Raw genomic sequence first — 26,263 nt, forward strand, 5'->3', positions numbered from 1 at the left:
TATTGAATTTATTATATATAAAATACATTATTCTTAATTTTGTTTCTACAGTTATGTTTCTACATTTTTTCTTAATTCTCTCTCTTTTTTTTAAATAATTCTTTTGAATTCCTTGTCTGTCGTGTCATCTACATCAGTATCTTTGGAGTCAGTTTCTAAAGAATTAGAAACTTCTGGAAATGTTATAGAGCTTTGGGCTTTGTTTGTTTGGTTGGTTGGTTGATTGGTTTGATTTTTTGAGACAGGGTTTCTTTATGTAGCCTTGGCTGTCGTGGAACTAGCTCTGTATACCAGGCTGTTCTTGAACTCACTGCAATCCACCTGCCTCTGCCTCCTGGGTGCTGGGATTAAAGTCTTTGCACCACTACTGCCTTTGCTTTTAATATCACCTGTATTTCTGTTTGGAGATTTATACATTTTGGGGCTGGACATAACCTTGCACTTTTGTGTGAGAACCTCCTAGTACTGGCTAGTCTTACATCAAAATTTAACATAAAGATAGTGTCATGGGCTGGAGAGATGGCTAAGTGCTTAAGGGCACTGACTGCTCTTCCAGAGGTCCTGGGTTCAATTCCCAGCAACCACATGGTGGCTCACAGCCATCTATAATGTGATGCCTTCTTCTGGTGTACATGCAGGCAGAGCACTGCATACATATTAATAAATAAATAAATCTTTTTTAAAAAGCCAAAATATTGTGGCACTCAAAGAAAGAATAAACAGGCTACCAAGATGAGACTTGAGAGCCTATGACCATAAAATAGGGGAGGAGATCCCCTTTGGACATAGACCCAGGGGAAATAGGGTGAAAGCGGGAGGGAGGGAAGAATAGGAAGATACAAGTGATGGGATAACAATTTAGTTGTGATCTGAATAAATCAATTAAATAATAATTTTTAAAAAGATAGTGTCATTTGGGAAGAGGGATCTGCAACTAAGAAAATGCCCCCATCAGATTGGTCTTTGGGTAAGGTTGTGGGGTGTTTTCTTGATTGATTTTTGGTGTGGGCCATGCCACCCCTGATCTGATGGTCCTGAGCAAGCCATGAAGAGCAAGCTCGTACACGGCACTCCTCTATAGCCTCAGCTTCGGCTCCTTCCTCCAGGTTCCTGCCTTGAGTTTCTTCTCTGACGTCTCAGTGATGGAGTGTGGCCTGAGAGCTGTAAGCTGAAGCAGACCCTTTCAGCCCCAAGTTGTTTGTCAAGATGTTAATCACAGTGATAGAAACCATAACCACGCCGGACGTGGTGGCGCATGTCTTAAATCCCAGCACTCGGGAAGCAGAGGCAGGCGAATCTCTGTGAGTTCGAGGCCAGCCTGGTCTACAAAGTTAGTCCAGGACAGCCAAGGCTACACAGAAAAACCCTGTCTCGAAAAAACAAAAAAAAAAACAAAAAAAAGAAGAAGAAGAAAAAGAAAAGAAAAGAAAAAAGAAAGAAACCATAACCAAGACAGCCCTCATTATTTTCATCGGAGGATATCATGTTTTTGTGGAGTATTAAATAATATTTCCGGTTAGGTTTTGTTGTGTAGTTTCCTTGTTACTTCTCTGATGGACATGGGTGTATTTTGGTGGAGCTTGACACACGTATGCCAGAACTTGAGGGTTCTGCTTTCTTTGTACCTCTCCCAGGAATGGAGTCTTACCGATGAGGCAGATGTGCTGTAACAGCCAAGTCTGTTGGGCACTTTCTCTGTAGTTCTTCTTTTAGTCTTCAATAATGCGTGGTTATAGGAGCAGTGTATGCAGCAGCTCCTGATAGATGTAGTGAACAGTATCCCTGTTTGTCTCCTGTCGCTGAAGGGGTGGACGGCTGTCAGCTGCTTCCCTCCAGCCACGTCCCCTGGTACCCTGGTCAGCAGCTTGAGCTTGAATCTCCCATGTTCACTGATGTTCACCAAGGGCAACCTGGGCAGAGAGCTAGGTATTTTCTTGCCCTGGCTGGGAAAGGAGCTCGGTGGCAGCGAGCAGTTTATACAATGTAGTCCCAAGCACTTTGCCAGCCAATAGGAACGGCAACAAGTAGCAGTGAGTTAATACAGACGTAAAGGAGAAACCAAGTACCACCCTCCATACCCACGATAGTAACAACAGTGGCGGAATAGGAGTATTCTGAAACAGAAATGATTGTTTGTTTTATTTTTATTTTTATTGGGTGGTTCTGTCTGTCTGTGTTGGTAGTCGTGCATGCCACAGGAGCATAAGGAAGGTCAAAGGACAACTTGGGGAAGTCAGTTCTCTCCTCCTATCATGTGTGTTCCAAGCATTGAACTTAGGTTTTCCAATTTAGCAAGTGTCTGCCTGCTCTATTCCAGTGGCTCCCTAAACAGGAAAGTTTTATTTTAAAAGTTCTTGAATGTTTTATCATTTTGTGTGATGGATTTTTTTTTCCCTTCATGTATGCCTGCCCACCACATGCGCACAATGCCCTTGGAGGCCAGGAGATGGTGTCAGATTCCCAGAGACAATTGTGAGTCACATGTGGGTGCTGGAAATTTAACCACAGTTCTCTGAAAGACCAGCCAGTGCTCCTAACCAGAAAGTTTTAAGATGAATGAAAAGGAAAGGGAAAAGTTAGGGAGAAGAAAATGGGAAATGAAAAGCAAAGGAACAATCAAGAATATTCAAAATGTAGAAAGTTCATAAGTGCGTTTTTAAAGAAAAGAAGGAAGGCATAGAGTGAATAAAATAAGTTGACTATTATAAGGGAAAGTACCAACATCAAAAATGATAAACATAGAGCTGGGAGATGGCTTAGCAGGTTAAAAGCACTGGCCAGGAAAGCCTTGATGACCCAAGTTCAATCCTCAGGACCCCTTTTTTTTTTTTTTTAACCCATGTGCAGTGGTGTGCCTGTAATCCCAGCATTTGCATAGCAAGCTTCGAGATAGACACAGGAAACTCCCCAGAGGCTCTGGGGCCACCTAGCCTGGTATGTGACAGAACAGCAGGAACAGGAGACTGCTTCCACTGCACAGAAGCCTTCAAAAATCCGCCGCACCCATCCCACCTGTAGCCGCTTAGCCCGCCTTACCAGATGCCCAGCTGGGCTCAGTTCTAGCTGCCTGGGGTGAATCACGCAGATCTTCCCAGAATAACCTTTTTCCCCCTCTCAACCTTCCTTAGTAAGTGACTCAAACTCTTAAAAGCAAACAACAGCTTATAAGATCAGGCTTACTATCTCCTTTGGTGCAAGTCACGGGAGAGAAAATTCAGAGCACAGCTTACATTTATATGATGTCTTCAACAAAAACCCTTAAGTTTGTTGAAAAATGAAGGTGTGGGCATGCAGCTCTAGGCTTCCGAGGATGGGAAGGTGGAAATGTTGAAGCCCAGCAGACTGAGGCTTGTTGGCGACCCCTCCCCTTGTCTTTAGATAGGCTTCCAGAGGAATGTGTGGCCCAGATGAAAGGTGGCTTCCTGCTTCATGATCCGGGTCACAGCTGTGCCCTCCATTTCTGGACTGTAGTTCATTCCAGGCGTGGTCCAGCTGAGTGCCAACAATAGCTAGCACAGCGCTCCTTGCTGAGCGTGGCGTCAGGTACGCGCTTTCAGGACGGCCTTCACCTTCATCCTCGGGAGGAGGTGCCGTCTGTTCTAGAGCTGCTGGATGGTCCAGTCCTCGAGGCTATAAACACTTGTCTTCATTTCTTTTTTTTTTTTTAATGTATTTTATTAATTTATTCATATTGCATCTCAATTGTTGCCCCATCCCTTGTATCCTCCCATTCCTCCCTCCCTCCCATTTTCCTCTTACTCCCCTTCCCCTATGGCTGTGACTGAGGGGGACCTCCTCCCCCTGCATATTGTCTTCATTTCTTATGGTGGTTGTGTGGCTTTCCTTTCTTCTGGTGCCGATATTTTCCTTTGCTGATTTCTCATGTTAGAGTCAACCTTAAATTCCCTGGATAAATAGAAGACATGGTATAATCCTTCTTTTACCTTGCTGGGTTCAACTTACTAGTGTTTTGCGGAGTTTGTTGCTGTCTGCGGTCTTAAGGGTTCGGTTGTGATGAGGTGTCTGGCTTGCTGTCAGTGCTATCAGCCCAGTGTTAGGGGGCGGGGGTGAATTCTGCTCTTCTACCTTTTCTTCAAGGCATTGAAGGGTTCTCACTCACTTTTGTGCCATCATTTGGTAGACTTCCTAGTAAAACCATGTAGTCTTTGGCTTTTGTGTATAAGGTATGAGGTTCCTGTACGACTGCTTTATTACTGTAGTCGATTCTTTCTGTTCCCTGATGTAGCCATTTTCTTCTTCTTGCTCAGTGAGTCATCTTTGAATATCCATCTTCTCTCATATCCCTTTGTGCTATGTAAACTGATAGTAATGTCATAACGTGGCATGTTTGGTTTTAACAATTTGCATACTATTTACATAGTCTAGTTAATGTTTGTTAGTTTTGTGGGTATTTTCAAATTATTAGCTGGGCTTTGTTGAATTAACTCCATTTTATCTAAGCAGTTTCCATCACTGGCCTGGGGACCTCTTTCATGGGTCTTTGATGTGAAACCCATGTTCATATTATTTTCAAGGTATCAGTTACTTCTCACAGCTTGATCTTCTCACAAGAGTAAATTGACATTTCCCAGAGGTGGCATAATGTGTAGTTACAACGGATGAAAGCTCAGCAGGCTTTTACTAAACCAAGCAGCAGAGTGTACAAAAATGTTAAACAGTTGCCATTCTTGTGTTCTAGAAAGTAGCTGGGGTTTTTAAACATGTTACTTATTATACATGTCTTATTTTTATTTAATTCATTTTAAAAACATTGTTGGTGTGTGTCTAGGCATAACGGAGTAGAGAGGCCACACTGTGGTGCACACATCAGAGGGCAGCCTTGGAGAGTTACTTCCTTCTTTCTCTATGTGGGTTTTAGGGATGCAAAGCAAGATTTTTCAAGTAAGAGCAGGATGTCTAGGTTTGCATGGCAAGCCTCTGCACCCACAGAGCCATCTTCCAGGCTCCTTTTATTTTTTAATGAATCAGTAAACATTCTTACAATTCTCAGTTCAAGTTTCTGATTTGTGCTAAAGACAAGATCTATGGAGAACAGCTGTTGTGGGTGCTCAGCAATCCCTCTCTAGGAGGCAAGTGAAAGTGGTCACATGATTCCTCGTCAGGCCTTTGAAGCAGCGCTGGGGTATGAAAACTCTGATTTGCATCCAAGCAAAATAGAAGCCATCAATAATCCATCCAACGGTGTGGAGGGCTGCTGGGCCTCAGTGCTTTAGAGGCTGCTGTCCTTCCAGGGTGTCCCAAGTTCAGCTCCAAGCATCCCTCACGCAGCCCACAACTGCTTTTGACTCTAGGCTCCATGTGATGGGGTTCTGACCTCTGTCTACAGGCAAACACAAACACACACACACACACACACACACACACACACACACGAAGTAGAGGTACATAATTAAAAGTAAACTGAATCTTTAAAACTTTATTTAATGATAGAAGCCAAGATTTAAGATCAAATTCCGAAATATTCACTTTTTTATAGTGAATACCTGATTATTTAAATTTTCCTTTTCAAGACTTTTTGATATTCTCCTTTCTTAGGACTTAGAGTAATTAATGTGTCTCTCAGCCAATCCTGTCTTCTCAGTATTGTGACATGGTAGGTTGTGCCCGGTGTTTCTCAAGACTGTGACTCTTTGGTGTCGGTCAACAGAGAGAAGCTTCATGACAGTGCTGAGAAAAAGAACCAAGGATGAGAAGACCAATGTCAGGAAGTCTGCACTCCAGGTAGGGGCTGTCTCCTGAAATATACTTTAAGCATGAAAACTCAGAAATGCCATATTTATTACTTAGCTTGCTTTTCATACTTGGCCTTGGTTATAAAGTACAGAACTAAAAGAATTTGCTGATTTTTAAGCTTTTGAATGTACTTGGTGACTTTTTAAGATACACTTTTGTGGGGTGTAGTGGTATGTGCCCGCCTGTAATCCTAGCACTCAGGAGGCAGAGGCAGACATCAGATTAAAGCAAGTTTGAGTTTGAGGCCAGTCTGATCTACATAGTGAGTTCCAGCTCAGCCAGGGCTCCACAATAGTGTAAAAAACAAACAACCTGTTCTATGCATTTGTTTTCACTAGGGGACCATAGACAGATTTCTGTACGCTTGTGAAGTTGGTTGTGATGCTCACTGTTCTCTGGAGAGTCTTTTCAAAAGATAGGGTACTGTAAGGAAGGATAGCTGATCCATAACCCCCAAAATGTTAAAAATTGCCAACTTTGTCTACATTTACTCTTTCTGTATTTGTGCCCTGTACACAGTACTTTATTTTGTGCCTCTCAGGTGTTGCTGAGTATTTTGAAGCACTGTGACATCTTGGGCATGGAGGAGGACCTGTTGATCCTGCGGGACCATTGCCGAGACCCTGCCGTCTCTGTGCGGAAGCAAGCCTTACAGTCCCTCACGGAGCTTGTTGTGGTGAGAAGCTGCGTGCTGCGTCTAGGAGGCTTTGTGCTTTACGGCAGAAACAGTTCTGAGTTGGCTTTAATGGTTCACCCTGGTGATTGTCATTCATAAGGCTGAGGCGGGAGAATTACTGTAAAGTTGAGGCCATCTTGGTCTACAGTATACCTTGTCTCAAAAGGAGAAAAAAAAAGAGGATACACCTTGTAAGCACAAAGTACTTGTGTTTAGTCACCAGAAGGGGGCAGGAGTAACTCTGCGCAGTAATTACCTGTTGCTAATGTTAAGAAAAGCATTTAGAAACTGGCCTGAGCCCACTGTAGGACTAAACTCCCATCTACAGGGGAATAAAGAGCTGTCCTAGGCAGATGACTTCCTTCTTAACTTCAGGTAGGAACTAGTGCTAAGCAGTGCTGATTTTTTCTTGTCTCAGCTAGGAAAAGAAATTTAAATTTTTTTAATTGATTTTAAGTTTTATTTATGAGTGTGTGTTTATGTCTGTGAGAACGTGAGCGTGTGTGCAGGTGTCCACAGGGGTCAGAGGTCATATTCCACAGTCGATCCTGAGCCCCACAGCTGCCCTAGAGGAGCAGCAAGTGCTCTTAACCACTGAGCCATCTCGATTGTTCCTTTTTGGTGCTGTGACAAAACTCCATAGCCAAAAGCAACTTAAGAGAGTTTACTTTTGCTTATGGTCCCAGAGGGTAAGAGTCTGTTGTGGCATGGAGGCATGGCAACAATCCGCAGGTATTGTGTTGACCCAGCAGCTTAGTAATCACATGGTCACAAAGCAAAGAAGAAGCTGGAAGAGTGACAGGCTTCAGCAAGGCCCTACCCTCCTGTACCCTCCCTGCTGTGAGCTCTGCAGTGCCTGAGCTTAAGGGACACTGCTCATTCTAACACCAGAAACAAAGTTTCAAATCAGATTCATTGAACAGTGCCTAGATTAATTTTTGTCAATTAAGATAATGTAAATATTACCAGAAGAGCATATACATTAATATAATATAATTTATTTTTCCAATTAATTGGCTGTTGAAAAAAATTTTAAGGATGATTATTTTTATCAGGGAAGGCATTAAAGAATGCATACTTATTTTTATTTTTTAAGTGTGTTTGTGTGTGTGTGTGTGTGTGCGTGTGCGTGCACGCGCGCGAGCGAGCATGTGAGTATGTGCATGCTCAGGCAGTGCCATTGGAACCAGAGACATCAGAGCCTCCAGATGTGGTGGTGGTTGGCTTGTGAGCTGCCTGATGGGAGACTGGGAGCCCGATTTGGCTCACCTAAAAGGGCAGCTAGTGCAGTTGGCTGCTGAGCCATCTCCCTAGCCCCAGCAATGCCTATTTTGGCTTTTTCCGTCAGCACATTTCCCTTGAAGTAAATATATTTGTTCCTGTTTTTGAATGACAAAAATAATACTGATCACTAATAATAAAATAATGGCTCCAATTTATAAGTTTAAATTTCAATATACATTGATTCATCATAAGCTGGAGGTTACAGTTTGTTTTTCATTATCTTTGAATGTTAGATTTTGGGGGGGTTGGTTTTGGTTTCATTTTTTTGCTTGGACATATTAAGAAGTATTATGTCAAGGGCTTCGAACACACAAACAATACCTTCTGACATTAAATTGTAGCCCTACCCACTGTAGGTGTGATTGTATTTAGCATGCCTTTTGAAATCCTGATTGCAGTTTCATTGGCTTGTATCTAGACTTGTAATAATGTCGTATTTTCTACTACACTCTTTTCAACCTTAGGCCCAACCTACATGTGTCCCAGTCCAGAAAGCTTGGTTGATGGGAGTCATCCCAGTGGTGATGGACTGTGAGACCACGGTGCAAGAGAAGGCCTTGGAGTGCCTGGACCAGCTCCTGTTGCAAAACATTAAGCACCACAAGAAATTTCACAGTGAGGACAGAAGCCAGGTGCTTGCTTGGGCCCTACTTGCTCTCCTCACCATAGAAAGCCAGGATCTGAGGTACATTAACTGTATCCCTCAAACGTCTCATAGAAGACTATGTGCTGTTTTAAAGATTTGTTTTTATTTTTTGTGTATGAATGTTTTCCTCCTCTGTGTGTGTGCGCAATACCTGTGGAGGCCAGAAGATGGCAGCAGATCCCCTGGCACAGGAGTCATGTATGCTTTTTGAGCCATCGTATTGGTAGTGGGAACCAAATGGGGGTCCTCTGTGGGAGCAGCCAGTGCTGTTAACCACTGAGTCTTTTCTCTGGTTCCCATATGGTGGTTTAATAATATTTTTCCACTGATAGTAAAGATCAGTTGTCCAGATTCTTAGCATATGTGAAGACCCTGTGATCTCAGCTTGTCCTTGATGCTCTTCACGTCTCTTAGCATTGTGGTGGTGGGTGTCTTTGTGGTACCTCTGATCACTTTGCTTCCTTCCAACTCCTTTTCAGGATCTAGACTAGCGCTGTGCAGTACTGAGCATGGTGTGGCATTGTAGTGTCTGTGCTCCCACTACTTGCTGTCAGTTGCTTTTTGGTTGGTTGGGGTTTTTGTTGTTATTGGTGGTGGTTGGTTTTTTTGGTTTTGGTTTTTCAAGATAGAGTTTCTCCATGTAGCCCTCCGTGTCCTGGAACTCCATCTGCCTCTACCTCCTGTTGAGGATGCACCGTGAATGGTGAACATTGTGCTGAGGAGTTAGGAACTGTGGTGGTACCTTGACCACGTTGATCTTACGATTGGTTCCTTACATCTCCTTGTCATTCAAGAAGCACAGACTCTTACATGTGGCAATACAAGGACTATACAGTAGAAAGTCATCGGTTGTCACCAACCTGCCTGGCGGCCTCTGCAGATAACTCATTTCTGGGCCTGAGTTTCCTCGCTTTTGAGAGCGACTGATCAGTCACTTGATGGTTTTTGTCCTTCTGGTATTAAAACTTCACCACTGAAAAGTTACTCATCTCATCAGTATTTTCTGCAGACTGCCATGTCTTGCAGTGCCCTCAGAGTCTTTTCTCTGTGCCGGTATTTCCTGGAATCTGTCAGAGTCCAGTCTCGCCCTCCCTTTTGTCACATTTGCTTAAGGTGCACCCTAGTGGCCTCCTTTTGACTTCATTGTAGGCACTGTCTACAAACGCAGTCATGTTCTGAGACTAGAGCCTTCGGGGCTTTGACCTAGAGATTTCAGAAGGGCACAGGCCAGCCCATCACACACTTCTGAAGGGAAAATGTGTTCTTCTTTCCCACACTAAGCGTAAGCAGTTGCGTCACAGTGGCATGGGGAATATGGGTTAGACTGACCAGCAGCAGCTGCTATGGCAGCAAGTCTCCCTTCGAAAGCTCATGTTGACGTAAACTGGTAAATACACGGGTATCAAGGACAGAGTCCTGTGAAGGGCTTGGGCAGCCAGGCTGTGCCCTCCTGAACTATTTAGGTTGGCAGAAAGGGAGAGCTTTCAGGAGTGGGCTGCCTTGCTCCATCTTTGTGAGTCTGTGCCAAGCCAGCATCCTTGCTTTCTCACAGAGAATGCAGCATGCAGGGTACCACCTTGGGGCAGAGAATGGCCTCGGCAGACACTAAGCCTAGAACCTTAACCTTAGACTCCTCTGCTTTCAGGATTGTGAACAGTAGAACCTGTTCTTTGTCAATTACACATTCCCAGATGTGCTACAGCCACTCAGAAGCCAGACTAAGATGACGCCATAAAAAACAGACAAAGGACAGATTGGAGAACTGTAACCCACAGCAAAGGATGACTTTATACTCTTTATACTTTATGTCTTTATATTCATGCTCTCACTCACGAGAGGACACCTAATAGAGCGCAGATGGCCCGATAAGCAGCTCATAGAAATCGAAGTGGAGATGAGCAATAAATAGATACCGAATCTGATACTAAACCTCTCTAACAGTCAAAGGCGTTAAAAGTAAAACAAGTCCCGTTTGTTAAAATATGAGACTTGAGAGTCTATACTGTAACCAGGCATTACTGAGAATTTGAAAAAAAAAAGTGACAGTTCTGCATGCTGGAAGAGTGTATAAACTGTCAGAACCTGCTTAGACGACAACCCAGCCCTGTAAATTTCAAGCAAAAAGAATGGCTGTTGTTTCCCTCCCTTGCTCTCTGGCACCCCAGCCCACCCAGGCAGGATCTCTTCTTGCAGTCCACCCATTGACCTTTCTACATGCGTGGTCTCTCCAGGAAGCATCATGTTACGTCATATCACCCTACCGTTGCCTCGTCTGGGCTTCTGTGTGATTCCTCATGTGCACTGTGATTTTCCTTTACTTACCTCTGAAAGTCTCTCTTGGCTCCTCTAGTGTATTAGTCAGGGTTCTCTAGAGGAACAGAACTCACTGTGCGTGTGTGCGCACATGCGTGTGTGATTTATTAGAATGACTGACAGAATGACTGTGGTCCAGCTTGTCCAACAATGGCTGTCTACTACTGAAAGGTCCGAGAATCCAGTATCTGTTCGGTCCACAAGGCTGGAATGTCTTAGTTGGGTGACTAGAGCTCTGAGGAAACACCATGACCAAAAGTAACTTGGAGAGGAAAGGGTTTATTTTCCTCGTACAGTTTATTTATTTACTTATTTATTTTATTTATTTTACTCGTATAGCAGTTAATCATCAGAAGCAGTGAGGGCAGGAAATCAAGCAGGGCAGGAGCCTGGAGGCAGGAGCTGACTGAGAGGCTGTGGAGCAGGCTGCTCACCGGTTTGCTCAGCTTGCTTTCTTAGAGAACCCAGGACCAGCAGCCCAGGGATGGAACCACCCACAATGAGCCGGGTCCTCCACCATCAATCAGTAATTAAGAAAATGCCTATAGCTGCATCTTTTCTGGTTTTTCAAGATAGTGTTTCTCTGTGTAGCCTTGGCTATCGTGAACTTGATTTGTAGACCAGGCTGGCCGTGAACCAGCTGCCTGCCTCTGCCTCCCAAGTGCTGGGATTACAGGCATGTACTCCCACACCTGGCTCCTACAATTGGATCTTATGGAGGCATTTTCTCAATTGAGGTTCCCTCCTTTCAGATAATTCTAGCTCGTGTGAAGTTGAAACCAGTGCCCTGGCTGTCTCAGCTGGTCTTCGGTGTATGCCAGGATCCAGAAGAAGTGGGCTTTCCTGCCAGTGAAGGAAGTGGACTTGCTAGGAAAAGCTAGAGCAAGCAGGCAAGGCACAGTCTTCCTTCTTCTGTTTCCTGTACATAGGCTGCCAGCAGAAGGTGTGGCCCAGACTAAAGGTGGCTTTTACCAATTTCAAAGATCTGGATTGGCATGCCATTAGTCCCAACACTTAGGAGGCAGAGGCACGTAGATCTCTGTGAGTTCAAGGCCAACCTGGTCTACAGAGAGAGAGTTCTGGGACAGCCAAGGCTACGTGGCGAAACTTTGTCTCCAGACACAAAACAAACCAAACAAAAAGATCTGGATTAAAGATCTTCCTACCTCAAAGATCTGGAATTGGGTCTTCCCACTTCAGATGATTCAGTTAAGAAATGTCCTTCACGGGCGTGCCCAGCCATTTGGCCTTTAGTTAACTCCAGATGTAATTAAGTTGACAACCAAGAACAGCCATCACAGCTGGCTGACTCGCTGTGTTCCCTGAGTGTGTGGGGGCATGGGTATGTCTGAAAGTGAGGCTCACCTTATGCTTCTGTAGCATCGCAGCCGCCTCTGTAAGCATTGTCCTCATTTTCAGATAGAGGAAACCGCCTTGGATTCAGAGGTCAGAGGTCAGAGGCAGGTGGCTACTGAGTGTGAGTGAAAGATGGTAGTAATAAAGGACCCTGTGGGGAAAGTTACGTGAAGAGAGGGAGGGAACTTCTGAGGTAAAGAGAAATGGAGAGGGGAACAATCAAACGCTGGAGCTGGCTGGTCTTTCTTTCCTTAATATTAGCTATCAGAATTAGCCCAAATTGAGGAGGAATGGAGAGTAGAGGCCTTAAGTGTGATGACCATTTGGAGTCGCTGTGGTGACATGGGCCAGGGCACTGAAGCTTAACATTGTAATGCCACGAGGTTTCTTCATTTTTACTCCTGTTTGTCCGCGGTTATAACATGGAAGCTACAGAGGCAATATGATAATCCTGGAGCAGGTCACACAGACAAGCAGATGCAGGAGCTCCTTCTGTCCGAGCCAGGGTTAATAGGTCTACCAAGGGTATAACAACTCGCCCTGTCTGTTTTGTTTGGGAAGAGTTGTTTCTGTAAAAGTGCTATTACTTATACTTACATAACTGAGTCTGGTGGTTTTAGGTTTTGCTGCTTTTGGTTTTGTTTTCAGTGAACGGGATTGAAGTAGGGATTTAAGCTTCTGCGAGACAAATGCCCTCTCACTTAGCTGCGTCCTCAACCTCCTTTTTTCCATTTTATTTTGGGATAAGATCTTTCTAAGTTGCTCAAGCTTGCCATGTGCTTGTTCTGTAGCCCAGACTCTCCTTGACTATGCAACCGTCCTGGCTCAGCCTTCTGCGGTACAAGCTTGTACTACCAGGTCAGCTGATTGTTAATTTTTAAATAACTGATAAATATATTTAAATTCTTAATATGGCATATCCCTCCATTCTTCATAGGCAAAAGTTCTTTGGAGGGGTGGGGGGTGAACACTAATTTTAAAGAGTTTCAAGGGTTCTCTAGATAGGGTGTAGCCCAGTGGTAGGAGTACTTCCCTAGTGTATACAAGACTCAGCTCCACTAAAAATACATACATACGTACATATGTATGTACATACATACATGCATACATATGTACATGAGTGAATGAATTTAAAGAGGTCTTGCATTGAAAAGCCAAAAGCACTAATAGGGGCCTTGTGGAGATAGCTTGCTGAATGGTGTCCCTGTTACACAGCATGATGACTCTCAATGTGGTGCTGGGGACAGGGGCAGGGACAGCTGGACGTGGAACTCATTGGCTGGGAAGCCTGGCTGACTCAGTGAGCTCCAGCTTTAGTACAGGAGAGACCCTGTTTCAAAAAACTAAGATGGATGGAGCTGGAAAGATGGCTCAAAGGTCAAGTGCTTGCTAAGGAAGCATGATGACCAGAGTCAGGTTCTGGCCTTGAGTCTCCATGGACAGTGCACTCTTAAAAAGCGAGGCGTGCCAATCCCAGCTCTGGGGAGGCACAGACAGGAGAATTCCAGCTTCCTGGAAAGATAGTATAGCTGAATTGATGAACTCCACCCCTGGTCAGAGACCCTGTTTAAATAAATGAGATGGAAGAAGACTCCGGACATAGACCTGTGGCCTACACAATACACACACCCACAGGTGCACACCCAAGCTCATACACACACACACAAAGCACTATTGACAGTAGTAGTCTTGGTAGAATGGAGAGCCTTATAAACAATAATATGCAAACAGAGAGCCTTAAAGGATATCTAGCTTTTGAAGTGACTTTTATTTAAGTTTTCTGGAGGCGTTGTTGTTTTGTTCTGTTCTGTTTTGCTTTTTGCTTTGTTTTGTTTTTGTTTTATTGTATGTGTGTCTGTATATATTTCTGAGGATTTGTGCCCTTAAGTGAAGGTGCCTACAGAAGCTGGAAGGCCTCAGATCTATCCTCTCAAGCTGGAGAGACAGTTTGTTGTAAACCACTCAACACGGGTTCTGGGAACTAACTCTGATTCTCTGCTTTATTCAGCACTGGGCTATCTCTGCAGCTCCCCAAACTGACCCTTGAACACTAATAAGGAGCAAAAGGGCAGCCAGCAGAGGAAACAGCCCTGGGCTCGTAAGGCTGTGTGCACTGCACTGGCACCTCAGCGCACAGATGGCTGATCAGACAGTAGGGAGCCTGGGACCCAGTTAAACTGGAGCTTTATAATACAACATGCCAGGAAGCTTGACTTGATGATAAAAGCAGAGTGACAAGGAAGTTGCTGATGAACATGAACAGACAGAGAGGGCTGGAGTTTGCTTTTTAGGAAATACAGAAAATGGATTTGTGTTTGGAGACCAAGAGGATCAAATGGAGCTTGAGAACACGGGCCCGTGTGAAGTGATTTAAGTCACAGGTGATAGGGCAGAGTAGGGTGGGGCAGTGGAGCTGGAGGAAGGAAAGCCCTCATTCTCAGTGCCCTGATCTAAGTGCTGGAAAGTAGTGGGCCTTAACGCCTTACTCTATTTAGGTTGCTTAGTCTAGTAGAAATTTCACAAAACAAAGTCAGTTTTGATAGGAAGTCTATTACAAGGGCATAAAGGAAGAATACCATCAAATTTCCTTATTATTTCTTCTCTTCCTATTTCCATCCCTCAGTCCTTCTCTTCGTCCTTTGGCAGGAGACTGAACCCAGTGTCTTAGGCATGCCATCTCTGCAGCCGCAAGAGCTGTGTTGTATTCTTTCCAATACATGGTGTGGCTTGTCTCATGAGCCTTACCATCTGTGCTATTGAAAGAAAATAAGAGATGATTTAACCCAACAGTAAAAGGTAGTGGGCAGGGAGTACATCCGTTGGTAATGTGCTTGGCCCACAAGCTTGGAGACCTGCATTTGGACCTATTCACCAGAAAGGCAGCCCGTTTGTTGGCCAGCTTGTGTAGTTGAACAGTGAATTCCAGGTTCAGTAAGAAACCCTGACTCAAAAAAATAAGGTGGAGAGTGATTGGAGAAGACACTCAGCATCACCCTCAAGAACATGTACATACACACATGATACACGGTAACATAGATACTTGTACATTGGAAGCATTTTATGTTTTATTTGTACATTACTAAGACACAGCTAGTTCCAAGTCATTTGCTATGCCATGTAAATGCTATGGTGTACTTTCTCTCCAGTCTCTCATTAAATAAAGGGCAGTGTATCTGTTCTAATGTTATTTTATCCCTATCAACATGGACATACCTGTTATAGTAAGTTATATGTGTGGAAATATTAGATGGGCGATTTTGAAATTTTCTTCTTTGTTGTAAGGAGTATTTTGTGAGGGAGGAGGAATAAGGACAACTTACTCTGAAGGGGAAATTAAGAAGACACCTTGTTCAGTATCAGAAGCGCAAAGAAATGGACCCCCCACGTGGATGTTTTATGTACCAAAGAAATCCTGGAGCTGTGGAAGTTAATGCCCTTTAGTGAGGGGTTGGTCGGAAGAATTGTATATTTATAGTTACAATTCTCCTTTCTCGTCTCTTTTTTTTCCAGCCGCTATTTAAATAAGGCTTTCCATATCTGGTCCAAGAAAGATAAATTCTCATCCGCCTTTATAAACAGTGTGATATCCCACACTGACACAGAGCGTTCTGCACCAGCCTGGATGCTGCTCTCCAAGATCACCTGCTCATCACCCAAGCTGGACTACACCAAGATAATGGAGTCCTGGGAGAGGCTCAGCAGGTCTGCGTGCAAGGAAAGATGAGCCCCTGTGGACCCCAGTTTGCTGGAAGCAGAGCTCGTGTCTATCACTGTAGATTCTGGCTTAAGAACAAGCTTGAAGAATAGGAACCCCGCTTAAACAGTCTGCCTTTGTCAAAGCTGAGGGTGCACCTTAGTGTTCCCCGACCTCACAGCTACGCTTCCTTAACTACTTGACTTCTGATACTTATAATTCAGAAGAAATTGGGGTTTTTGTTTTGTTGTTTTTTGTTTTGTTTTGTTTTGTTTTTTTGTGGTGGTGGTGGTGGTAGTTTGGGTTTTTTGGTGGTTAGTTTTTTGCTTTGTTTTGATTTTTGTTAGCATGCTGTTTAATTTGTCACTGTCTCCTTCCTTTTCTCTAGAGAGCATTCTCCCAATCCGAACACCTTAGGCTATATGCTGTGTGTCATTGGGCAGATTGCAAAGCACCTTCCCAGGAGCACCCGGGACAGAATAACCGGTGGGTGTAACGGAAGCTGTCTTGAAAAGGCCTTACTCTTTTTATAGTGCTGCATATTTTCTTAGGCACACATTTCAAGGCTTTTACTTTTCTTAGGTGTTGTCAAGGGCAAGCTGACTGGATTTCAGTGGTCTCTAGAGTTGATCAGTTCGTCTGTGGATACCTTGCAAGGGCTTTGCAGAGCATCTGCAAAGACGCTGCTGGAAGAGCAGGTATGGCCACATGTGTTTCCAACTTCTACTCAGATGTGCTTGCTACTCCATCTGGAGTCTTGAGAAGTCGCTAGGAAGAGAGTGCATGGGAGCATGTGTGCTGCCCAGTGGCTCTTGCTGCAGGCCAGCGGCTGTGTCTCGAAGCCCACTTTGTAAGAGTTGACTGCTGAAGACGCTGCTCCCTTAGCCACCCAGCCCCACTTTGGCTCCAGGTACAAGTGTCCTTTACTTATGTGTACCTCCTGAACGATACTCATCTTTCTAGTGACAAATCTGCAAGATCATCTTTTAACATTGCAAGAGCATTTAAGACACTGTTTTTTACCTAATTGTGGAGTCCTATGAGCAGCAGATGGTTTTGGTCTTTTGTTATATGATATTCCTGGGAATGCCTGTGCTGTTATGTCACGCAAGTGTTCCCTGCTGTTACTGTGGCTCCAGAGAAGCCTAGCCAACTGGTAATTTTTTATAAATATTTTATCAATTCTAGTGATTTTTATACAAATAAATAGTCCAAATCCAAATGAGTGTGTTATGTAAGCCAATTACTTTGATCACAGCTGAAATTTTTTCTCGTCAGTATTTTTTTTTTAAAGTTTTATATATTTAATGTGACTGATAACGCAGGTGTGAAGGTCAGAGGGCAGCTTTCCGGGGTTGGTTCTGACGTTCCACCGGTTGGCCCCAGGGTGGAACTCAGATTGTCAGACTTCAACCATATCAATATTTGTTTGTTTGTTTGTTTTTAGAAGAATTTTATTTATTTATTTATTTATTTATTTATTTATTTATTTATTGGTTTTTTGAGACAGGGTTTCTCCGTGTAGCCTTGGCTGTCCTAGACTGGCTTTTTGTAGACCAGGCTGGCCTTGAACTCACAGCGATCCACCTGCCTCTGCCTCCTGAGTGCTGGGATTAAAGGCGCGCGCCACCACGCCCGGCTTTTTATTTTATTTTTATTGTACGTGTATTAGTGTCTTGCCTGCATGTGTATCTGTGTTAGGGTGTCAGATTCTCCAGAACAGAAGCAATTAACAGCTGCCACGTGGGTGCTGGGAATTGAACCCGGGTCCTCTAGAAAAGCAGCCAGTGTCCAGACCGCTGAGCCATCTCTCCAGCCCCCATATCAGTATTTCTAAACAATCATTTTATCACTGTCCTCTGCTTTTGTTCTCAGATGCGCTCTTTTTTCTTCTGCTTGATTTTCTACATCCTTGTGTGTTTGCGTGAGTGAGTGCTGCATGTAATGAGGCCATCAGTTTCTTGGAGCACAGTTAAACAGTATGAAACTATATGAAAAAGTGTAGTTGGTTCTGTGTTGTTTAGCATAAGATCTGGGGACAATGGTGGCAAATTGTGAGGATCAGTGGTGTACCCCCTACTGATGGCAGAGCTGGCAAGAAAAGGAAGGTCTCTACTCCCTTCACGGCATTCTTACCACTAGCACGTGCTAGGAAAAGTCATCTCTGCTGCAGGCTCTGCTTGTGAACACCTCTGGTCATCAGGCTGGTTGGTTATATTGTTATTAGCGCCTGGGAGAATTAAAAATGTCAACAGACTTAGAAACAGAGCCAAGAGGAAACTAACCGTGGCAGGGAAATATCACATTTTTTCTGCCACCATCTCCTTTGGTGGTCAATAGTAGCGTAAGGCCTGGAGAATTTTCTGGCACCTATGGTGCTTAAGTTCGTGTAAACACACTTCTCTTTTCCTCTGTGAGTAAGCATTCTATATTTTGCTGAGAACAAGAAATGATTGAGAGTAGGTGATGAACTTTGGCCTCAGACATTTTGGTATCTGTCATCTTGCTAAGAGTCAGTCTTCTGTGACTGTCATTAAAGTCTTGATGGGCGTGTGGACATACTCCTAGGGGAAGAAAGTATCCCGACTAAGAGGGACGGTGGGCCTGCTCACTGTCCCACCTACATTTAAGGTGCCATTTTCTGTAACTTAATCTCAGTGACTTTTTTCGGGAAACATTGACAGAAGGGCTTTATGTGGAAGGCAATTAGAGGAAGGGAGCGTGAAGCCAAATGTGCAGCCGAGGCCTGGTGCAGGGCGTAGCTCATCAGAAGCTGTGTGAGACAGGCTGCCCAGCTAAATCCAGAGATATGAGGACTCTGACATAAAAGAATTGAATTTACTTGGTGTACCCAGACGCCCCATGGATACAAGTGTTTAGCAGATTGCAGCCAACTGGAGAAAACTACTGAAGTGTGCCTGAAGTGAAGGGGCACTGGATCTTCCTGTTTTCCTTCTGCTCTTCTGGAGCAGATACGGGAAGAGAGATGACGTACACAGTGCTCTTGCAGCACTTGCCTTAGCCACTCCCCGTGGCAGGTTCCTGAAAGTGACGCAGGACAAGTGGTGGGAAAGGTGAAAGTGACCAGTGTGGGGGCTCGGGTCTTCCATGCCTTCCAGGAGCCTGGAGGTGTGAGAGCCGGGCCTGGTGAGTCCCCCAAGACATGATCTTTCAGAGCTGATCTGTATGTGACTTGCAGGAACTGCTGAAGCAGGTGTGTGCAGACGTGCTCTCCACATGCGAGCACCACCTGTCTCACGTCCTTCTGAAGGAAAACGGGCCTGGGAACATGGACGAAGACCTGGTGGTAAGCAGCAGCTTTCTCGTCATCTTTACATAGCAGGGCTTTTTCCAGGATGACTGTAATATGAAAAAAAGCTGCCAACAGGCTTTTATAGCTTACATTTTCACTTTGTTTGCTTGTTTGCATTGTATGTTTGCATTGTTTCTGGGAGGGGTTCATGCATGTGAATACAGATACAGGTAGAAACCAGAAGACATTAGATGCTCGATGTGGATGCTGACCCATCCCTCCAGCCCCTGCTTGGCCTTTTGACTACTTTAATAATTGTAAAGTGTCGTCCGGGCGATCTAAACACTGGCGGGTAGAGCTGAGCTTTTATGATGTGTGGAATAGAAGGGGAGATTTGATCACTGAGGACACAGATGCCCTTGGCTGAGCGGCTATCTTAATGGACACCCCTACAGGTGTAAGAGACCCCCTGAGAACACAGGAGGTAGTAACCAGGTCCTGACGTTGTCTGGTAGAGGGAAGCAGCCATGGTTTTGGTGCCCTTCAGTATGGATCGCCATTTAACCAAACCTGCCTGGTTTTCCTCCGGTTTCAATGACTACAGCATCTCATCTCTGTGCAGTTCCTGCTCTGCCAGCTCGGCTCCTGCAGTTGTTAAAATGATTATAGACCCAGGTTAGGGTTGTACGGCATCAGTGCTGTGGGAGCCTGGGTGTAGTGGACTGTAGAGCAGCTCGGCTTTTCCCCCGTGTCAGCCACCATCCACACCAATATTACACAGAACAAAGCCACAGCAACTGGAAAAAATAACATGCTTTATGTTCAAGACATGTGCTGTTGGCTTTATTACCTCAAGGTTTAGGGATTGCTCTTGCTATGTTTGAGTGAAGATCATGGTGTGTTGCCCAGGCTGACCTTAAGCCTCTAGGCCCAGGTGGTCTTCCCAGTTCCCCTGTTCCCCAGTAGCTAAGATTGTAGGCATGCATGTACAACTGTCCAAGCTCTGAAATAAGCTCTTACCTGCCATTTGGCTTCCTGATGATGCTCATCTATCTTTGGGGTAAAGAAAAACACTATCATTTATTAAAGGGGTATGGCATTAGAAAACGTGAATCGTGGTAGCTGGCTGTGAGGGTGTTGGACTTTTGTGTGCTCTGAGTAGGAGTTTAAATAGCAAACTATTGGAATTAGGTTTTACAATGGAGAGTGAGCTTACATGCTTCTAAAAACAAGTTTACTTTGAAGGGCTGGTGATCAAACCCAGGGCCTTGAGCATGGTAGCCAGTGGTTTGTACCTGAGCTATAGACTCCCAGCCCCATACGCGCTCTTTCAGTGTGGCTTTCCCACTAGGAAAACTAAACAGTAGGTTTCACAGGCATTATTCTTGTTTTGTTAATTTGAGTCAAGATCTTGCTGTGTTGCTCAGGCTGACCTTAAGCCTCTAGGCCCAGGATTATTCTTGAGATAGATGTCCACAAAGTGTAGAACATTCAGTACAGTTATCTTGAAATCCATAGCTTTTACATGGCGTCTGTATAATCTTTAAACATTTCTTGTGTGTATTAATATGAAGGCATGACACCTTCTATCACAACATGACTATTAATAGAAACCCCAGTTATTCACAGAAATGTCTGGATTTAAATGATAAAATGATAATTTGGAATGAATTTTCTTAAGTAGCAACCAAATTTTTATTAATGATCATGCATTATTTTCTTCAAAATTAATAATCTTTTTGTAATTTCTGAGACAAAATAATATTCTTTTGACATGTTACTCTAAATAGAGTTTATTTTCTTTTTGCCTGCCTGTTTTTAACTGCAAAATTCTCTTTGCAGGTGAAATATATTTTCACCATAGGAGATATAGCCCAGTTATGTCCAGCCATAGTAGAGAAGCGAATCTTCCTTCTAATCCAGTCTATCCTGGCTTCTTCTGCTCACGCGGATCAGTGTAAGGCCTCTGATATCACACTCTGCACCCTTCTGTCCTGACGCTCAATTAAGTGCCTCAATAAGAAGTCATTTTCTCTTCCCTCTGCAGTACCATCATCTCAGGGGACCACAGATAACCTGGCCAGTGAGCTGCCTTTCCAAGTCAGAAGCTCTACCATGCCTTCCGTGATCAGAGCACATGCCATCATCACTTTAGGTAAGGGTGCCACATGGGGAAATGTGGCTGTAGTCTGCGGCTTTTTGTTGTGTTTTGTTTTTGTTTGTTTGTTTGTTGAGTCAGGGTTTCTCTCTGTAGTCTTGGCTGTCCTGGACTTGCTTTGTAGACCAGGCTGTCCTCAAACTCACAGAGATCCTCCTGCCTCTGCCTCCCAGAGTACTGAGATTACAGGCATGCGCTACTGCACCCAGCTTGTCTGTGCCTTTGAATCAAATAAGCGTAAGCAGTAATACACTGTTGAGGCTAACCCTGTGCTGGCCTCTATGGCTGTAAGAGTTGGTGCTGATGTGACGTCTGAGCTCTGTAGATCTAACAGAGAACTCCCCTGAGAGCCCTTGAGACTGTTGTTCTGTGTAGTAATTACTTCTCTTATTGCTGAGATGACATACCTGACAGAGGCAACTGCATAGAAGAGAGGTTCATTTTAGTGCATGCTTCAGGAGGTGCTGCCGTCCTTATCACAGAGTGAAAGCACAGTGGTCCTTGCAGTAGCCAGTCTGAGATAGGTCCTCAGAATCCCTCCACCATGATCCACGTGTGCCTCCTGCCTCTCTTCTAACTTCACAAAGCCTATGCTTAGGAACATTTTGTATATATAAACCATTATAATATACAGGGAGGATTTTTTTTTTTTAGGATTATGGTAGCTAATTATAATTATATCTGTTTCTGTATTTTTTTTTAATCACAGTGTAGCTCAGTAAGTTTATCAAGAAGTGTATATCAGACATTGGGGAGATAGCTCAGTTGTTAAGAGCACTGGCTACTTTTCCAGAGGGCCCAGGTTCAGTTCCCAGCACCCACATGGCAGCTCATAACTGCCAGAAACTCCAATTCCAGGAGATCTGATGCCCTCTTCTGACCTCTGCAGGCACCAGACACAAGTGAGATACATGTAGGTAAAGTACCCATGTACATAAAATATAAAAGAAGAATTAAGGAAGCCAAGTCCACTGGTATATGCCTATAAATTCCAGTACTGGCTCAGGGGTTCCACTCAAACAATGGCACCAGCCAAGAACAATACGTGCAGTAAACTTCGAACTCCTACCCAGATCTAGCCAATGGACAGGACATTCTCCACAGTTGAGTGGAGAGTGGGGTCTGACTTTCACATGTACTCTGGTGCCTCATACTTGACCATGTCCCCTGGATGGGGAGACCTCGTGGCACTCAGAGGAAGGATAGCAGGCTACCAAGAAGAGACTTGATACCCTATGAGCATATACAGGGGGAGGAGATCCCCCTCAGTCACAGTCATAGGGGAGGGGAATAGGGGGAAAATGGGAGGGAGGGAGGAATGGGAGGATACAAGGGATGGGATAACCAGTGAGAAGTAATATGAATAAATTAATAAAATAAAATAAATAAATAAAAAATTCCAGTACTGGGGATGCAGAGACTGGTAGCTCTCTGTATCCCTGGGGCTCACTGGACAGCCAGCCTCGCCTAGTGGGCAAACCTGAAGCCAATGAGAAGCCTTGTATCTAGGGAAACATATGAGGCTGTCATCTGGCCCCCACTGGTGCTCGTGTGTGTATACACATGTGTCTGCACACACACAAAACAAGACCTGTATTCTAGACATTACACAGGGCTTTAGAAGTGGAAACTTTGAAGTTCAGTTTATAGAAGGAGGTGGTTTATTTAATCTTTTCCATAACTAACAAATGAGTTGTGAGTACATTTCTCCAACTTAAATAGTTTGTCATGAAAACTCTGACATCTGGCTATATTTAGAATATTCTATCTTTAAAATGACTGTGTATTTTATAGTAGATACACAGTTTTGTAGTAGATATGTAGATATATAGACATATAGTTTTGAAGGTGGTTTTTATTGTTGCTGTGGTTTAGTTTTGGTTATTTGTTTGTCTGTTGCATTTTTGTTTTGTGATATTGGTTATTTTAAAAATACCTAAACTTTATAAGTAAGAGCAGAACCCTCCCCAGGCCACAAAGCCAACACACTAGAGAATATAATTCAGTAGCTTCCTTCTGACTATGAAGGAGAAAATAAGTGAGATCACATTCTTTCCTGCATGTCTGTCTTGCATTTCCAAGTCAGCAACTGTATGTAGAGCATGTCTATAATCAAAAGTAGAATGTGCTAGGTTTTACTGACTATTTTGTGGGTAGTAGGTAACTATAAAATTCAGAGTGACTACATGAAAGATGATTTTATTGTTGTAAAGGTACAACCACGTGTCTTGAGAAACTTGTGATGGAGTTTATACTTTCTAACAGTGTTTTGAACTTCCTAATATTTGTCTGTTGTTTGTTGTTGGTGGTGATTTGGGGCATAATTTTACTTTATGTAAAAGGCATAGAGTGTGATCTAAGCATCTTCCTCTTTTCTGTAATAGGTAAACTGTGCTTACAGCATGAAGACCTTGCAAAGAAAAGCATCCCGGCCCTTGTACGAGAACTCGAAGTGTGTGAGGATGTGGCTGTCCGCAACAATGTCATCATTGTGATGTGCGATCTTTGTATCCGGTACACTGTCATGGTGGACAATTATATTCCCAATATTTCCATTTGTCTGAAGGATTCCGATCCGTTTATCCGAAAGCAGACACTGATCTTGCTTACCAACCTCTTACAGGTGAGTGTGGAATCAGACTGTCATTTTCTGTTCTACCACTGCCTGTCCAGGGGACTGTTCAGTTAACAGTGGGAAATGTACATGCTTTGTAGGAGAATCCACAGACAGTTGTTCTCGTTTCTGGTTTAGAATATCTTATACTGTTCCGTGCTCACTGCCATATTTGCACAGAAATCTTGTGAGGCAGCGCTGTTCTAGGTCAGCAGAGGGAAGTGCTTGGGGACAGGCGACTGCAGTTCAGGTCCCACTGCTCTTCTTGGCTATGTCCATGTGTTCAGTCATAATGGCTCCTGCTTTGCCTTTCTTTCTTTCTTTCTTTCTTTCTTTCTTTCTTTCTTTCTTTCTTTCTTTCTTTTTTGTTTGTTTTTGCTTTTTGAGACAGAGAAACTATCTAGTCATGGCTGTCCTGGACTCACTTTGTAGACCAGGCTGGCCTCGATCTCACAGTGATCTGCCTGCCTCTGCCTCCCGAGTGCTGGGATTAAAGGCGTGTGCCACCATACCCAGTTCCTGCTTTTCAATATAGATCATATTTGGAATGCACTGTTGTACAGCAACAGTGAATGGTTTTCAGTCTGTAAAACATCTTGAGCTGCATGGAGCATCTGGTAGCTCTGTGTGCATTCAGAGCTTGTAGTTAGCCTAGAATGAAGAAATTTATGTATTTCAAAAGAAGGAATTCACTAAGTTAAATATCTATTCTATACGTCCATAAAGTCATCTCATCGTGCATTATGTACCTTACAGAGGCTCCAGTGGATCTCCCATCAAAGCTGTGTTCTGTGTCATTTTCCCTTTACCATAGGTTTAATAAGTTTTTGCCCAAATGCTATGTGCTTTCAAGGCGGTTAGGAAGTAAACACTGTCAAAGCAAACTCAGGTCCCTGGTGGACCAGTAGCCTGCAGGTGGAATATTCCATAAAGAAAAGTCAACAAACGACTGTGCAACTCGGTGAGTGTAGTGTTTGCATATTAAAACTCGTCCTGAAATAAACTGTTTTTATCCTGTACAGGAAGAATATGTGAAGTGGAAGGGCTCTCTGTTCTTTCGATTTGTCAGCACTCTGGTAGATTCACACCCAGAGATTGCCAGGTAATCTTGCTGCCATATATCAGATGGCTCAACAATTTGCCTAATTTCTGGTATGTACTACCTTTCCTTTCAGAGCAGTCTACAGTTGTTTGGGATTTGATAAGCTTCTAATAGTTCCCAGAAGAAGCGTAAAATGCTAAATGATAGAACAGATCCTATATATGATTGTTTTAGAAGCAAAACAACCCAGAACTGACCAGATTTACAACTAAATGATCTCAGCACTAAGTCCGTCGTCTGCTGATACTGCCTGCCTTCTCTAAGGACTCATAAAGAACACCCCATCACTGAAACGTGGGAGGCATCAAGCAGGGGATCTCCCAGTGATTGCGCCATCACAAAAGACTAATGTTGGCAAAGAGATCCAGCTTTCTTTTATGTCCAGTAATCATAAGAGAGTCTAGGAACTAAGAGTGGATTGCACATGGGAAGTGCAGTGTGCACTTGGCAAAGGCTCCTTGGAAAAGGGTATTTCTTGAGAACCGCACGGAAGGTGATATTCTGCTGTTCTGTGATTCCTACCCTTGTGTCTTTCTCTTAAAGACTTACTCTTAAGGGGGTTGGAGATGTTCTCACAGGATTTGCTACTTCAGATTATGCTGTATGGATAATTATTTCCAAAGCAAATCTTCATCTGGAAGGCAGGATGCTCGGTGCCACAACAAAAGCCACCACAGTGGGCGAAAGGTCTTTACAGAGTTCATGGCCTATAAATAGCTTGTAATAATGGCTCCCTCTGGTTCTAAATTTGGTCACTGATAATTTAGTCTGCTTTCTGTAGAATTTCTATTGAGTTCTTTGGGTGTAACATTTCACACAACAAAGTAGCAGGAGTTAACCTTCTAATTAATACTGTCTAGAGCCAGGAGCAAAGGGGCTGGGGAAGGATGAGATGGCTCTGCCAATTCTACCTGACCAATGAGCTCCCTGAGGCCCCTCCTGGCCAGCGGTCAACATAGTCCGCAGTCTGGGCCTGGCAGAAGTGCTCGAATGCTTTCAGGTAATGAACCCAGGATGCACTACTGTCTGTCTCACCTAGGTTTCCATCTTCTCTCTCATTTTTATCAGCTCCTGCGTAAGCATGTTTAAAAGTGGTAGTAGATAAATTTAATCCAAATTAAACATTTCACAGTACATACATATGTTGAAATATCACTTGGTACTCCATAAATATGTACGGTGTATATGTATTATATGAAAATAATACATTTTAAGTAGTTGAAAAGAATGTATTTATAGAACATGAGTCAGTGCATAACGTTTACACAGAAAGTGTAAGTGCAGATCTTCAGAAAGAGATTGGGTCAGAGGAAGAGATGCTGTACACCATGGGAAGTGATCAGTGCATTTAGGATTTTGATATTTTCTCCATAGATCTCTCACTAAACGTTTTTATTGTATCTTACTTCCTTA

At 43.7% G+C, this 26,263-nt stretch overlaps 1 protein-coding gene across 1 annotated transcript in view; it reads left to right on the forward strand.

Annotated features, from left to right (window-relative positions):
- NCAPD3 (non-SMC condensin II complex subunit D3) overlaps nucleotides 1-26,263 on the forward strand; it is a 66,478-nt gene that overhangs the window by 20,908 nt on the left and 19,307 nt on the right. The window contains exons 14-24 of the mRNA XM_084784186.1: nucleotides 5,669-5,742; nucleotides 6,296-6,430; nucleotides 8,179-8,399; nucleotides 15,540-15,731; nucleotides 16,112-16,209; nucleotides 16,306-16,421; nucleotides 18,923-19,030; nucleotides 20,819-20,933; nucleotides 21,024-21,131; nucleotides 23,519-23,757; nucleotides 24,771-24,850. Coding sequence (XP_084640312.1) covers nucleotides 5,669-5,742; nucleotides 6,296-6,430; nucleotides 8,179-8,399; nucleotides 15,540-15,731; nucleotides 16,112-16,209; nucleotides 16,306-16,421; nucleotides 18,923-19,030; nucleotides 20,819-20,933; nucleotides 21,024-21,131; nucleotides 23,519-23,757; nucleotides 24,771-24,850 — 1,486 coding nt within the window. The remainder of the gene's footprint in view (nucleotides 1-5,668; nucleotides 5,743-6,295; nucleotides 6,431-8,178; nucleotides 8,400-15,539; nucleotides 15,732-16,111; nucleotides 16,210-16,305; nucleotides 16,422-18,922; nucleotides 19,031-20,818; nucleotides 20,934-21,023; nucleotides 21,132-23,518; nucleotides 23,758-24,770; nucleotides 24,851-26,263) is intronic.

Source organism: Acomys minous, assembly GCF_964271855.1.
Source record: "Acomys minous genome assembly, chromosome: 5".
NCBI lineage: Eukaryota > Metazoa > Chordata > Mammalia > Rodentia > Muridae > Acomys > Acomys minous.